This window comes from Clarias gariepinus, chromosome 12 (genome assembly GCF_024256425.1).
Source record: "Clarias gariepinus isolate MV-2021 ecotype Netherlands chromosome 12, CGAR_prim_01v2, whole genome shotgun sequence".
Lineage (NCBI taxonomy): Eukaryota > Metazoa > Chordata > Actinopteri > Siluriformes > Clariidae > Clarias > Clarias gariepinus.
In genome coordinates, this window is record NC_071111.1 from 9516258 (window position 1) to 9531125 (window position 14868).

General features: G+C 40.1%; 1 protein-coding gene across 1 annotated transcript in view; it reads left to right on the forward strand.

Annotated features, from left to right (window-relative positions):
- The window catches only part of tmtc1 (transmembrane O-mannosyltransferase targeting cadherins 1), a 52246-nt gene extending 37859 nt beyond the window's left edge, over positions 1-14387 (forward strand). The window contains exons 10-20 of the mRNA XM_053508671.1: positions 129-296; positions 427-540; positions 2319-2462; positions 3622-3730; positions 3967-4069; positions 4615-4750; positions 6792-6936; positions 7309-7446; positions 9374-9496; positions 11015-11092; positions 12816-14387. Of these exons, the coding sequence (XP_053364646.1) occupies positions 129-296; positions 427-540; positions 2319-2462; positions 3622-3730; positions 3967-4069; positions 4615-4750; positions 6792-6936; positions 7309-7446; positions 9374-9496; positions 11015-11092; positions 12816-12938 (1381 nt within the window). The 3' untranslated portion in view covers positions 12939-14387. The remainder of the gene's footprint in view (positions 1-128; positions 297-426; positions 541-2318; positions 2463-3621; positions 3731-3966; positions 4070-4614; positions 4751-6791; positions 6937-7308; positions 7447-9373; positions 9497-11014; positions 11093-12815) is intronic.
- The last annotated feature ends 481 nt before the right edge of the window (positions 14388-14868 follow it).

Genomic DNA, 14868 nt, shown 5'->3' on the forward strand with positions numbered 1-14868 from the left:
TAACAATCCTTATAATTATCCATATAATGGTTGTATAGCTGATATTTTAGAGGGGTGCTAATAGTTTTGGATTTGATTGTACATGCATAGGATTCCTCTCACGCTCCTGTCGTTCTCTCTCTCTACAGTATGGGTTACTGCATCCTGGTGGTGCACGGGCTGAACCGCCTGTGTGCGGCGCTGAGCCGCTGGGGTGCGGCGGCGCTCACCGTCTCCATGCTGCTGCTGCTCCTGCTGTTCTCCTGGAAAACCGTGCAGCAGAACGAGATCTGGCTCTCCCGAGAAGCTCTCTTCAGGTGTGTGTGTGTGTGTGAGAGAGATTGACAGGGAATGTGTGTTTTTGTATTTTTTACTTTTCTTAAGACCACTGTGGACGTAGGAAGCTTTCTTGGCTTGGGTAGACAGTTTTCTTTGTTTTTGTTTTAGGTCCGGTATTCAAACATTACCTCATAACGCAAAAGTACACTACAACTACGCCAACTTCCTGAAAGACAAAGGACAAAACCAGGCAGCAATTCACCATTATAAAACAGCTCTCAGGTTTGTGAGTGTGTGTGTGTGTTTATTTTGGAAATATAAGCCAACCATGAGAACATGTCGTGACTGTTGCTGGCATTTGTTTCAGTTTCTTTCCTCTGTACTGTTTCTTCCCACGTTTCCAATTCTCAAGACATCTTTAAGTACAGCAGGACAAATACATCCCAGTAAAGATGTCTGAGGAAGAATAATGATAATAACAATTCCCTGTCAGTCACACTCTGAAGTTGAGCTACGGTTATACTTCGACCATTTAACAGGACTACTGTCCTTGTCCCAGTATACAAGCACGGAATGGGAAGCAAGTTAGGGACCAAAGTATGTCCACACTGCAAAAAATACATCTTAGCAAGTTAAATATTTTTCAATCTAGCTAAACCTATGTATAATTTCTTAAAATATAAAATTATACGCCAATATAGCAAGAAATTTTTCTAAAACGCTAAGATTTTTTTGTAGTACAACTCCGCTACAACAGGTGGCGATATTCCACCTTTAAACTTGTTAGGAGTGTATGTCCAGGTGCTGTGCGTTTCGTACGTGCTGTACACTTTACATTTTATACAAATGGGACGCGTGCAATCTCTTGTGTTTGTGGTGTTATCTGAAGCAGATAACACTGTTGTATTGTTAGCAGCTTCTTCTGCTGTTGCGCATTTTGTTCGATTTCCGGGTCAAAGCTTGGGACGGAAACTGTGGGGTCTGCGCAGAGCACCCAGTCCGATTCCTGTGTCTGATTGAGGTATACATGTGGTAGTAGCTCAACTCCCAACCGTCTAATCTGGGTGTGCTAGCCTAAACTTTAGCATGATTTAAGTCCACAGCCATCTAGACTTCTATTATGCAATCCGTTGATCCTCAAGTGATGTGTAGGCTGATGGGCAAAACCTCTGCATCCTCTATCCAGTCTAACCAGAGATGTCCTAGATGTCACCTCAGCACTTGTTTTGTTGTTTCTAACACCAGAAAAATGTCTGGCCTGAGCGTGATCACCATTAACATGTCTGGGAATAAAAGCTGCCTTTCTAGGTTGACCTTCAGCTCCCAATCAAACATTGGTGACACTTCGCCTTCTCCCCAGATGTTGACAAAGTTGATTGTTGGTGAAAATTCCTGTGCTAATGACCTCTTAAAGAGTTCTCACCACTTGATAATGGTGCCAGCGGTAGCGTTCCTCACCCAGGGCTTTAGGGAAGCAACTTGAGATGTGCTCCAGTGAGCTCCTTCCCTGGCATAGCGGGCATGCTGTAGTATCTGCAAGGTCCCAGCAGAAGAAGGGAAATAGCCTTGGGAGAACATCGTTGACTGATTGCACAAGGAACTTTATCTGCTGTGGCTCAGCCCTCCAGAGCTCTTTTCTTTCTTTTTTAACGCCATGCCAGCTTCTCCGACCACATTATCTTCCAGTCCAGTGCCTGCTCTCATCGGGTTCACACGCCCTGCTGACACATTCCTACTAGCCTACTGGAGTGAGTCTCTTCCACCCCCAGCACGGACGTCCTTTTGGACCATCTGGATACCAATCCTCCAACCGGCACACTATGATGCAACCGCACCTCAGTCTGCTCAACCGCCGCATGGGCATTTCACTTCCTACCTGTTCTCAGTTTTATGCCAGCAATGGGATCATTAAAAAGTGCTCTTATGTGATCATCGTGTGTTATTTGTAGAAGGCTGTAGTGAGAATTGAGGCTGTAATACTGGAAAAGCTTAATGAAGTCTCCAAACACCCTCTCTGTCTCTCTCTCTCTCCCTCCCTCTCTCTCTCTCTCTCTTTGCAGGCTGTACCCTCGGCATGCCAGTGCCATGAACAACCTGGGCACCCTGACTCATGACACAAAGCAGGCGGAGCTCTACTACAGAAAAGCGCTTGACATTAACCCCCAACACAACCGTGCGCTCTTCAATCTTGGCAACCTTCTCAAGTAACACGCTCACATTTACACACTGACGTCCAGGAGTATTCATCCCTTGACCTATTGTGATGTAATCGACACCAGGGTCATGCTAAAGTAGAATTTAAAGGGCCCCTATTATGCAATGTTGGCTTTTTAGTCATGTTTCGACATGAGACAAATTCTGAACAGTCCATTACATTTTGTACCGTTTCCGTGTTTATCTTGGCCGAAGCTTAAATAAGCCGATTAGATTTCCCCCTTAATATTGCCTCGTATAAGAAGATCCCCTGGCCCTGGCTTGTTCTATAGAGGGGCGTGACTTAACAGTAGCTCATTTGCATATACACTGAAATGTCCCAGAGAAATCAATCGTTCAGTAAAATATGAATCAGGTTTTTTAATATTTAAGTGGAGGTTTACCAGTGGCTCTGTGTCGTACATCTCTGGTTTAATCTGAAAGTATTGAAAGTTAGTAACAAGGAAACATCACCAGGTGTGCTGAACGCCAAGTTTCATTCGAAAAAGCTTCTAGATGGGAGTTTAAATGAAACCAAAGTTGTGCGCTCGAGCTACCTTCAAGTGGAACCATTCCTACAAGAACACATTAAAAGTTAAGATGTGGAAGTGGTGGTTCGGGTGGCTAAGGCTCTAGGCTGTTGATTTTCGGATCTGAGGTCCGAGGTTCGAGCCCTGCCGTTGGTTGGTTGCCACTCCCCATACCAGTCCCATTGGAGGGAGTTCTGTTAAATCTTAATGTCTGAGATATTATAAAACTGTATGATCTGTCTCCTCTAACCAGTTTCTCGTGTTTTTCTTTATTCCATCACTGTTTATAATACAAGTAAATCTATTAGTATTTAAAAATTGTGATTAATGGTGAATAATCACAGACTATGAAAAAATTTAATCAATTGACAGCACTATAAAAAGATAGATATACATGGATACAGGGATGATAGATTGATAGATAGCCTGGTGTTTAAAGAGCACCACTATAGTGTACGCTCCTGCCTGGTTTTATGTTCCTTCGTGACATATGATATATGAAGAATTCCATTTCGGTTCCAAAATGCGAAAACAGTTCAGGGGGGTGAATACTTTTGCTAAAGTAGTGTATAGCCATGTACCTGTGCATCACTGTAGCTCCCATGCTTCAGATAATAACCGGAAGGATGCTGATGTGCAGGTCCCAGGGGAAGGAGGAAAAAGCTGAGCACATGCTAAAGGAATCGATTCGCTTCGGGCCACAGTTTGCTGACGCCTACTCCAGCTTAGCCTCGCTCTACGCTGACCAGGTCTCTCCATCTCCATTCCTCTTCCGCAGTTTTTCACTGGATATCAGTTCATCAGTTTACACAACACACTTTCTGTTCCTTACATCAGGACTGTGTATTTCTGTTGCATTGTTTCTCCAAGATAGCCCATGTATTTTCTTATGTTGAGGAATAAATCAGGGGGAAAAAATCTTTGATTTTATATATATATATATCTATGTGTGTGTGTGTGTGTGTGTGTGTGTGTGTGTGTGCAGAAGCGCCATGCAGAAGCGAATGAGATTTACACAGCGGGAATCGAGAATTGCCCAGACAGCTCTGACCTCCACAACAACTACGGCGTGTTCCTGGTGGACACGGGTCAGTGCCTGGACTCATCACTCAGTCCCTCAACACTCCAGAATTATTGACACCCTATATAAAAAAGAGCAGAACTGAACAATCAGTATATAGTTTAATATACTTTTTTTTTTAAGGCAACATTTTTTTTTTAAAGACAAACCAAAAATAAAGCTTGATTGCAAAATTATTGGGACCCCAACATTTATGTCAGACATCCAGACATGAGTGCTTTGTTTAAAGGCCTGCTTTTATGGAGAGGCTGTTTTTTTTTCTTTGCTACAAAATTAATTAATGCTTTATTAATTAATTAATTTATTTATTTTGCATTTTTTTTCCATATTATATAAGGCTCCATTAATTTTGCCATACTTAGGAGCAAACCTTCTATTCTACTATTTTTATATATATATATATAATTTATTTTATTTTATTTTTTTTGTTAGAGAAAAATGCGATCCTTAAATTCGCCTCTAATTTTTTAAGTGGATTTTTCCCCTCTCCTTTCTTGTCAGTAGGTACTGATCTACTGATTTCATTACCTGACGCTTGTGCTTGTCTCTCAGGTGATGGCGAGCGAGCGACCGTTCATTACCAGCACGCCATCCGGCTGAAGCCCTCTCATTACGTTGCCATGGTGAATCTTGCCCGGCTGCTGCGCTCCTCTAACGACATCAAAGAGGCGGAGATCTGGTACAAGCGGTAAGCTGTTGGGAACGGTCAGAGGAACATATTGCGCTCAGATTAGGGTTATGGGAAAGTTAATGGTGGATGAATTCATAATTTCATGTGTAAAATATCGAAGAAATATATGGCAGCTCGTACACTGCCGTCGTAGGCTGTATATAAACACAGAGAGAAGTAGTTGTGAAAGTGATTTATCTCAAAATCTGTAACTGACGGCTGATGTTTAACCAGATGTTCCAGTTCCACCAGCCACGGTACAAAATAAACAACAATGAAGAAAAGCAGTGGGACAAGAGGAGTGTGGCTTTTTACTGTCCTGGCCTTAAGCAGAGTATATAAGGCCTGTTCAAGTCAAAATGGGACTTTTGTGTAGAATAACAGAAAACAGTTATAAGAGTAACCCCCCCTTTATTTCTCTCTATATAATCTCCTGCTACACTAATGCACTTAGCTCAGTGTTTCACAAGTTAGAAAAGCCGTTAGCTATGATGCCTGAAACTCTGGCCTCCCAGGAACTCCTGTAATGTGTAAGTGGTGAACGATTGTGTGTACAGTTCACACAGACAGATGCGTCTCTTCAGCAAGTTGGTGACAAGTTATGTCAGTTTTGCACTCGCTGAACATGGGCTCCAAACCACCTCGGCTGGAATCGTTATTCACTTATCGTTATGTTTATTTTAAAACATTTGCATCATTCAAATGTGTTACTGTGTCTTAACGCTGTACTGTGCTTGAAGTCTTCTCTAAATGCCAATTGGTTTTATGCCTTACTTCAAAAGAAATTTCATCAAGTCCCAGCTTGACTTGAATTGGGAGATACTTTGGCATACTCCTTACTATTTCTGCTTTTTCTTTTTTTTTTTTTGTGATTGCCAAAACCCCAGATCAATGAACCTAAATTTGGGCGGACGCACAGTCTAAACAAGTCTGTTGTGTATTTAGTAGATCATTTTGTTGTATTGGGAACACCTGTACATCTGTTTATTCACGCAGATCTCTATCTAGCCAATCAGGTAGCAGTAACACATGGTATAAACTCATGTAGATACAACGTCAAGTTAATGTTCATCCTCACATCTGTTTGATTCACTTCCTCCAATGAGTCGATTCAAGTTTTTCAGTTCACACCTGAGAGTGACTGTTGTGTTCCCACTTGCCTAGGGAACTGCGCAAAGAGAAAAACACAGCAGAACTTTATTTAAAAACCATGAACACATGAAAGCAGGCAAAACTTAGCTCTAATGCAGAGGAGACGTTCATCACGAGTCACCACACACTACTGATCCATTCTGCACATCCACACATGAGGTTCTTACACACTGGACATTCTGGACATTCACTTACACTAGTGGCCACTGCACAACTGCACATTCTGGACATTAGTTACTGACTCTAACACAAGTCACTTTCAGGTATATTTGCACAGCCCCTGGACATTTCTATTTATATTTAACTTCATTCCCACACAAAAATCCATAAATTCTATACTTCTATATTGTACAGCTGTTTTTCTTATCTTTCTATATATATATATATATATTGTATTGTACAGTTATTTTATTCCTTTTTAGTTAAATTTACCTACTATTTTTCTTTTTTACTGCATATCGTACTGTGTATGACTGTGTACGTGACAAATAAATTTGAGTTTAACTAGATTATTATTATTTTTTTAATAACATAATTTTTGGAAGCAGCTGATGTGATTATAATATTTATTACTTTATTTTTATTGTTTTATTAATAAATGCAAAGTAAATTATTGTATAAAAAATTGATAATTTAATTGAAAAAAATATGTTTTAAATAGTAAAAAAAAATGTCACTAAATTATTTTATCTGTTATTATTATTACTGCTAATGTAGTTTTTATAGCAAATGCAAACATTTATTTTAATTTCTTATTAATATATATATTATATTGTAAAATTATTTTTTTATTTTTAAAAATAATTGATTAAAAAAAACCTCTTCCCTAGTGCAGAAGCATATCCATATTCCAGACTGTGTGTGTGTGTGGATGTGTGTGTGTGGATGTGTATATGTGTGTGTGCAGAGCGCTGCAGGTGGTGCGTAAGGTGGACATCCTGACTCCCCTGGGAGCGCTGTACTATAACACGGGCCGCTATGAGGAGGCTCTGCAGGTGTACCGAGAGGCCGCGTCGCTGCAGCCGGACAACCAGGACGTCTGGCTCGCTCTGGTGAGAGCCGCGTTAAACTGTCTTTTAATTCTGACCTATAACTTACCTCCCTGTCTATATCACGAGTCAACAACAAACTGGATTTGCTTTGATCTGAAGTGATGGTGTTGTAAGATGTGTTGAACTTGAAGTGGTGTGTGTTTTGGACAAAGCAAAAATCCTTTAGATGATGTCAGTGTGCTGTGAGTAGTCATTATAAGGGCAATAAGAGATGAGTCTCTCTGGCACACAGCTCACATACTGGAGCAGCGTAGCGGCGTCTCTACGGACCCCACGCTCCGGTTTTCATCAGCGTCTGAGCCGCTTTGTGGTTCCCAGGACACAGAAATGACATTTTCTTCTTCCTGTTTTCTTTTTTTCCTGTCTCGTCAGGCTCAGGTGTTGGCAATGGCGGGCCGCGCGAAGGAAGCCGAGAAAATGACTCTGATGATCATTTCGAAAAGCAACAGCTGTATAGAGTGTTACCGCCTGCTGTCTGCTATCTACAGCAAGCAGGGAAACTACACCGAGGTGTGTGTGTGGGTGTGTGTGTGTGTGTGTGTGTGTGTTGGGGGGGAGCGTAAATTGTATATTGTGTACGCAAGCAAGTTGAATCATTTTGTTTTAATTAAGAAGCACTTAGCGAATATTTATAGCCACACAGCGGTTACGGTGGACGCGGTTATTAGATTCCAGGGACGTCTTCTTTCCCCGAAGCGAGAATCTTAAATGGATGGTTAACTAAATAAAGTGAGTTATTACTGTGAAATATTTAGACAAGAAGCACCAAAATAAAAATGTCTGCCAAAGACACTGAAATGCAACACCAACTGGACTATAAGGGGTTTAGTCATTTTTTTTTCTTTCATTCATTTATTCATTTGATGGGAGCTCTGTCTTATAGCACAATTCTGATAGAAACCGCCAAAACGAACAAGGAAACAGCTTGTGTATAAAGTGTCCCCGTGTGCTTTATCCTCCTACAGCACAGAGGATCCTCATGCAAAAGCAACCACTATCTTTTATTCCCCATGCGTTTCACTTTGACGCTTTGTGTTTATAAGCGCTTTCGGGTAAAAGAGGAGAACAAAGATTGCAAAAAAATGGTTTGAGCTACAGAGAGCTGTGTGCCAGACGGCACGACTAGTTAAAAAACACAGTGAAATAATAAGCGCTGTGGCAACAGATAAAGGTCCTGGCTTTTGTTTCGTGTTCTTGTAAGACACCGGAACATCAACATGTTTTTAATCAACTAAAAATGAAAAGATAAGTAACATATGTAGGTTTGACTGTAAAATATGGGGAAAATCCTGTCTGTGTACTTTTCACTCATTCTGGCAAATAATTTTTTACAAACACACAAGATTATTTATAACAGAACGATTAAGTCGAAAAGTCCCACATATCCTTTTTTTTTTTTTTTTGGCCAAATATGCATAAAGAGCCAATCAAATCGCTTCTTATTGTCATGTGATCTGTAAAGCAAAGGTAGAGGCTAATGGGATGCTGTGAATAAACTAAATGTGTCCAGTGGAATTTTGGAGAATGTTGACGACAGGTCTACAGCCCGCCGTGGTGATTCATTGTAAATGAAAACTATTAATTTTCTATGTTTCTCATTTTTTATTTATTTTATTTACCTTTGATTTTTACATCAAACAAAACTACCGAAATGGAGCTTTACAGCCAAACACTTCATAAACAAGCAATAAAAATGTATAGCATCACGCCATTATGTGTTGAAATTCAGTTTAGTGTATTGTTACACCCCTGGTGGATACGCCTGAGTGAGTGTTTGATGAATAATCATCTAATGACAAAATAACATGAGTTACATGAGAATGAGTTTAATATACACTATATAGACAAAAGTATTTGGCCAAACCTGTTAATTATTGCATTCAGGTGTTTCAGTCATTCATGCCCCTTATCCCCAGTGAAGGGCGATCTTAATACTTCTGCATATCAAGACATCTTGGACAATGCTATGCTTCCACCTTTGTGGCAACAGTTTGTGGAAGGCTCTTTTCTACTTCACTATGACTTACAAGAACTATAAAGACTTGGTTTGATGAGTTTAATGGAGAAGAACTTGACTGGCCCTAACATAGAGCCCTGACCTCAACCCCATCGAGCACCTTTTGTTATGAACTGGAACAGAGCCCTTCAGAGTGCCTGACCTCATAAATGCTCTACAGAATCAATTCCCACAGAAAAACTCCAGTGGACAGCCTTCCAAGAAGAGTGGAAGCTGTTATAGCTGCAAAAGGGGACCAACTGCATGTTGAAGTGTGTGTATTTGGATAAAATGTCATTGCAGGTTTGACCGAATACTTTTGTTTTAGTTTTTTAAGTAACATTGAGTTTTTAAAGAACTTGCACTATAAAATATTGTATTTTTATATTGGTACTGGTTAAAAGTGGTCTGTTTTACTGAGTGTGTGTGTGTGTGTTACAGGCGTTGGACGCTTTAGATAGAGCTCTCCAGCAGGAGCCACTGGACCCTGCAGTGAAAGCCGAGCTTCACTTCTCCATGGGCAACCAACTGCGAGAGATGAATGAGCTAGACCGAGCCTTTGAGGTGCTTTGACCTCTCTCTCTCTCTCTCTCTTTCTCTCACTCTCCTTCTATTTACGTGTTTTTCCCTCTCTTCTTTTTATAGTCACTTAGATCACACATTCCCCTTAATCTTCCCTCTCGACGCTTTCTTTACTTCTCCTGCTTTTCACTTTGTGTTGACCAGTGAGTCTTTGTTAATTAAACCCTCTCACTAAGAAAGTGAGCGATACTTAATTGTGCAAGAGAGAGAGTTTGTACATTCCTCCCTGTCTTGATGTCTCCTTTCAAACAGCCCGATAACTGGCCCTAAAATAACCACTCTCTCTTATCTCTGGCCACACACGCGGCTCGTTCGAGGAGAATTCCCATGCTCTCAGTTTTAATCAAGCTCGATGTTTACCTTCCTCAGCTCGCTCCTGTTTTAGCCGGGCCGATCTGGTAATCCCAGCCGTTTCCTGTAAATACAGCTCTGCTGGCTGTTCTCCTCGTGCTTGGACAGACTCCAGCTCTCCTGGCTCTTGTCTGTGCCTTATTCTGGCCAGTGAAGGACTGCGCTCGGGTTTAGAGGTTGACAATAAAGATGTATTCAGTTCCGTTAGACAGATTTGGGTCAAGACTTAAAAAGGGATATGGTGTATAACGTTACTTTGTGCTGTGATACAAGCATTGGAGAAGGCTTTAAAGTCCAAAGGGAGTGTAAGACGGTGAAGGCAGCGTGAGAGGATACATGGAAATCGGGTCAACATTAGATCAGGGTGGATCATTTTGTTTTGTTTTTATTTTTTATTTGAAAACTCATTTGTAGATGAAGAAACTTTTAGATTAGTGAGATTATAAGTGAGTCGATCGTTGAGGTCTCGATTCTGATCTCTTCAGGATAGAGAGCGTCACGGTTTAATGTAACACTCTTTTGGTTTAATACTCAGATTTCTCTGTTAGAGTCATTTCCCTTTCATGATCAAATCCATATTAACGAGAAATCCAGTGTAGAATCCGTTCCCAGGTGGAGATGTTGGACTCAAAGCTTCAGAACGGGTTTAGTTACATTAAGTTCCAGCAGAGACTCGGCTCACCTACTAATCGATGATGTCATTATGAACGTGACTGTTGAAGCTTTGATCAGAGTGTACAGATGATGAGGAATCTTAAGTGTTGAGATGGATACATCTACAGCACCTCTAATAGCAGATATTTGAACTGCATTGAGAGTAAATAGTCAGACATGTCGATGAAGGACATTCAAATTTGAAGAAAAGTAGAAAAAAAGCAGCAGCTTAATTAAAATGCTTAGTATTCACATGCTGTTTTGCCCCTTTAAGGTCAGTAAATGTTAGTTTGTTCATCCATGATTAACATCGCTTGTCTGGAGATTTGTAAAAATGTCATCCTGGAAAATAATTTTCTTAAACTGGAGTAAGCTAGAGAAAGTGTGTGTGTGTGTGTGTGTGTGTGTGTGTGTGTGTGTGTGTGTGTGTGTGTGTGTGTGTTAGTGTCATTATTGGAGGTGCACTCCAGTACTGATGAGTATTTCCTTCCACAGAGCTACAAACTGGCTGTTGCACTCAAGCCTGACCAATCACAAGCTTGGATGAACATGGGAGGGATACAGCATATAAAGGTATACGCGACACATCTGCCTCCTTACAAAGCAGCACATTTGACTTCACTTGATATTGCATGCTTTCTCAGGAGCACAATAATGAGCATAGTGTTAATGGATCAGATTAATGCATCCAGTCAACCTTTACACCTTTAGAGAAAGAACTCAAATCCAAATACGTCTTCTTTTTTCCCTTTTTTAATATAAACAGTAAATGAGGGAATTGACGTATGAATCTGGAATGATCGATCGATTGGTTCATTGATTGGCAATTGTGTAGAAACTGGATTTCAGTGATCTCGCAGAATCTCCGCGCTGTTCACTCTGGTCTCTATTTCTTTGCTTGATTGCTGTCTGTTTAGATCAAATCGAATGAAGGAGTTCAGGAATCAGTGACTGCATTCGGCTCCGAGCCATCTCAGTCGGTTTTTCACCTTCTTATACAAGAATTGTTCCCAGATTGACTTGTACTTGCCTTCAGCTGTACTTGTGAGATTGTACTGGTTCTCTGTAGTCTTACAGTCAGGTTAAACATCTGTAAAAGATATCGCAGCTTCTGTTTCAATTTCCAAAAGAAAAATTACTTGTGTTTTTGCGCACTATTATTTGCTGTGCAGTAAAAAAATTTTTTACTAAAATCTAAAAAAAAGCATGTGAACTTCTCCAATTTAAAGGTTTTTTTTTTTAGTGTTTCACACAGCTGTTCAACAAAAAAGCTGTTAAAAAAACCTGATGACTAAAAAATGACAAATTGTAAACATTTGTAAATATAAATACAAGATACAAAATATTGCACATTTAAAGTACAATATTTATTTATTTGCAATAACTTTTTATTTCAATCCCCTTTTATTCATATAGAGCCTTTAACTATGGCCGTTGTTGCAAAGTAGCTTTACAGAAATACAAATTCTTTATATTAACTAAACAGTTGATACATTTTCAGGTTTTTCATTTTGTCCCTAATAAAGAAGCCAGAGGGAAAACTCCTAAACCTGTAACTTTTTTACTTTCCTGCATGTAAAATCCTCTGATGTCTACACCTACAAACCTAACCTTGTATATAATCTATATATACATATTACATTTTCACAAATGATTTGTGACGGTTCTGTATTTTATACATATATTGAGTTTTTCCTTTTTTTTAACATCTTTTTGCTTTACTCCTCTTGAGGGTTGTCAGGTCTGTTACTCTCTGTCATCAGTAGAATCAGTGCTTATTATTAGAGATAATCCCCAACTTACGAATAAGTTCCATTCCAGTAGCATGTTCTTAAGTTGGATTTGTTCTTATGTTCGACAAAGTGAGTCCTATACACCTTTGACGCAAATATACAATGTAAAGCATACCAATCCACTTGATTAAATCTGTCCCCTTTCACCACACTGCCATCATGCGGGCAAAAACCATAAACATGCCTAATAAAATCAATTACGCACATGTCAAATGTAACGGTGTTGGTTCTGCGTCTTTAAATCATGTGGGGAATCCCGGACGAAATTTTGTCCTGACATTTTCTATATTTACTTACACACTGAAAATATTGTATATAATTGTAAATATTAGTATCTGGTGCACTACAGTTGTACAATACACGTGAGCTACTTCTGTGATTTGTTTGTACAGTATCTACCAATGTTTGTAGAACCGCGGTCCGTTCGTATCTGCGAAAATTTTCAACTTGAATGTTCATAAGTCTGGGATTTGCTGTATTAAGATTTTTTTCTCTTCTTCCAGGGAGACTATGTAGCAGCAAGAACGTTTTACCAAAGAGCTCTCCAGCTCTCTCCTGGCTCCAAGCTGCTGAAGGAGAACCTGGCCAAGCTGGACAGACTGGAGAAGAAACTGCAGGGAGGATAAAGGAGCCGTTAAAACACAATGAGGAGATTATCTTCAATGAGGGCTTGCAGAGTCGATACACCAAGAGAGAGAGAGAGAGAGATCCTGAGCTGACTGCTTTAAAAGCGACTTCAATGATCAATTGTGCTGGAAAAGGAAATCTGTAAAAGGAGATCCAGGGCTGACATTAAGGATCCACCCTGCCATAGTGCCACAGAGTGCAGTGTATCATATGGTAGCCTGATTGACCTGTCCTATATTTAGCTTTTTTTGATCTCTTATCAGGAGCAAGAACATTTAAAAGGTGCCCTGCAAAAAAAAAAAAACGTATCTCATTGACCTGCTGCATCTCACACACTCGAGGAGCTTTCATCTAAACGTCCAGTTCAGTGAGTTCAGATCAGCAGGCTTTTAGAGCTCTCCGAGTGTGTTCTGTGAACATGACGACGCTCTGCATTCAACACAGAAAGATCGGAAAACGTCCGTGTGTTTGTTGCTTTGTGTAAGATTTTTATCTGTGGGTGTACAACTGACTTTGAATTGTGTGTGAACTTGCTTGGAAAAAATAAATAAAAGACAGGGATTGTTTTTGCCATGTGAATGTCACACTTCTACTGAGCTACTTTAACATGTACAACATTTTTCCTTTTTTATTTTTTATCTCAATGTCGAAAAAACAAAATGACAAACGTTGCTTTAATTTAAAGGAAATGTAACTTTTTACAAATCAGGCTCTTCTTATTTCCCCTAATAATATGAAATGACACACACATCAGCCATAACATTAAGATGTTCTGTTAACATTTATTTTAATTATGTACCAGTAAACTGGTGACGGGATCATGGGGCACCCGAGGCTCATCTGTTGCGATCCAACAGAAAAGCCAATACAGGGCAAATTGCCAAAAAGAAGTCGAGGCTGGCCATAATAGAAAGGCATCAGAACACCCAGTGCACCACAGCGCGGCACACACAAGTTCCAGCAGGCAAAGAGCTCAAAGCTGCCACTCTGGCCTTCAGACTTCCCAGATCCCAGTCTAATCGAGCATCAATGTGATGCGCCGGAAAAATGAGTCCGATCCACAGAGACCCCACCCTGCAATAACCACACAGTACCCGAAGGATCTGCTGTTAACTCACTGGTCCCACACCATGCCCCCGGAGGCCCTGCAGAACCACACCCTGAGGGGCCAGGGCTGCCCCGGTCATCCAAGGGGAACCAGAAACCTTGGTGGTGTTAATGTTATGGCTGATCTGCGTATAGTTTTACACGCCCTGATCTCAAGATGATAGGATGTGCTTTATGATACTTATCCATGTTGTGATCATTATTTCATTCACAATTCCTTTATTCATGTTTTTGTAACTTATGGAAAACCCTTCGGCTGTAACGGCACATTTCATAAAATTACAGAATGTGGAATTAATTTTCCCTTATTTAATAAAGAATATCCAAATTATAGAACATAATTATTTCTGAAAGCTTGTGCATGTCTTACAGGGATTTCACTGTCACACTGCACAACACCACAGAAAAATTTACCTTTTTAACTTGTGTCACAAGAAATCATAGCGTGGTCAATATTTACATTTATCACATTTGATATTCAGAGCGACTTACCTTTTTATTTTAATATACATCTGAGCAGGTGAGGGTTAAGGGCCTTGCTCAAGGGCCCTAAAGTGGCAACATGGAAATTATTATAAACAGTCCTGTGCAAAAACTGTAAGCGAACCCCTTTCTTTGTAGTACATTAAATGATGTAGATTAAATTAAAGAAACAGAAACAAATGTTTTACTGTAACAGGTTGCAAAGTCCCAAAAATGCACTTTGAAAATTGCTTGTTTATGTAACAACCTCAGCAGCGACCTCATTTCCCCTCTCGTCTGTTCCAACAACTCAGTATTCAGAATCAGCAGTACACTAATCACCGGCCTGATCATCTGTCA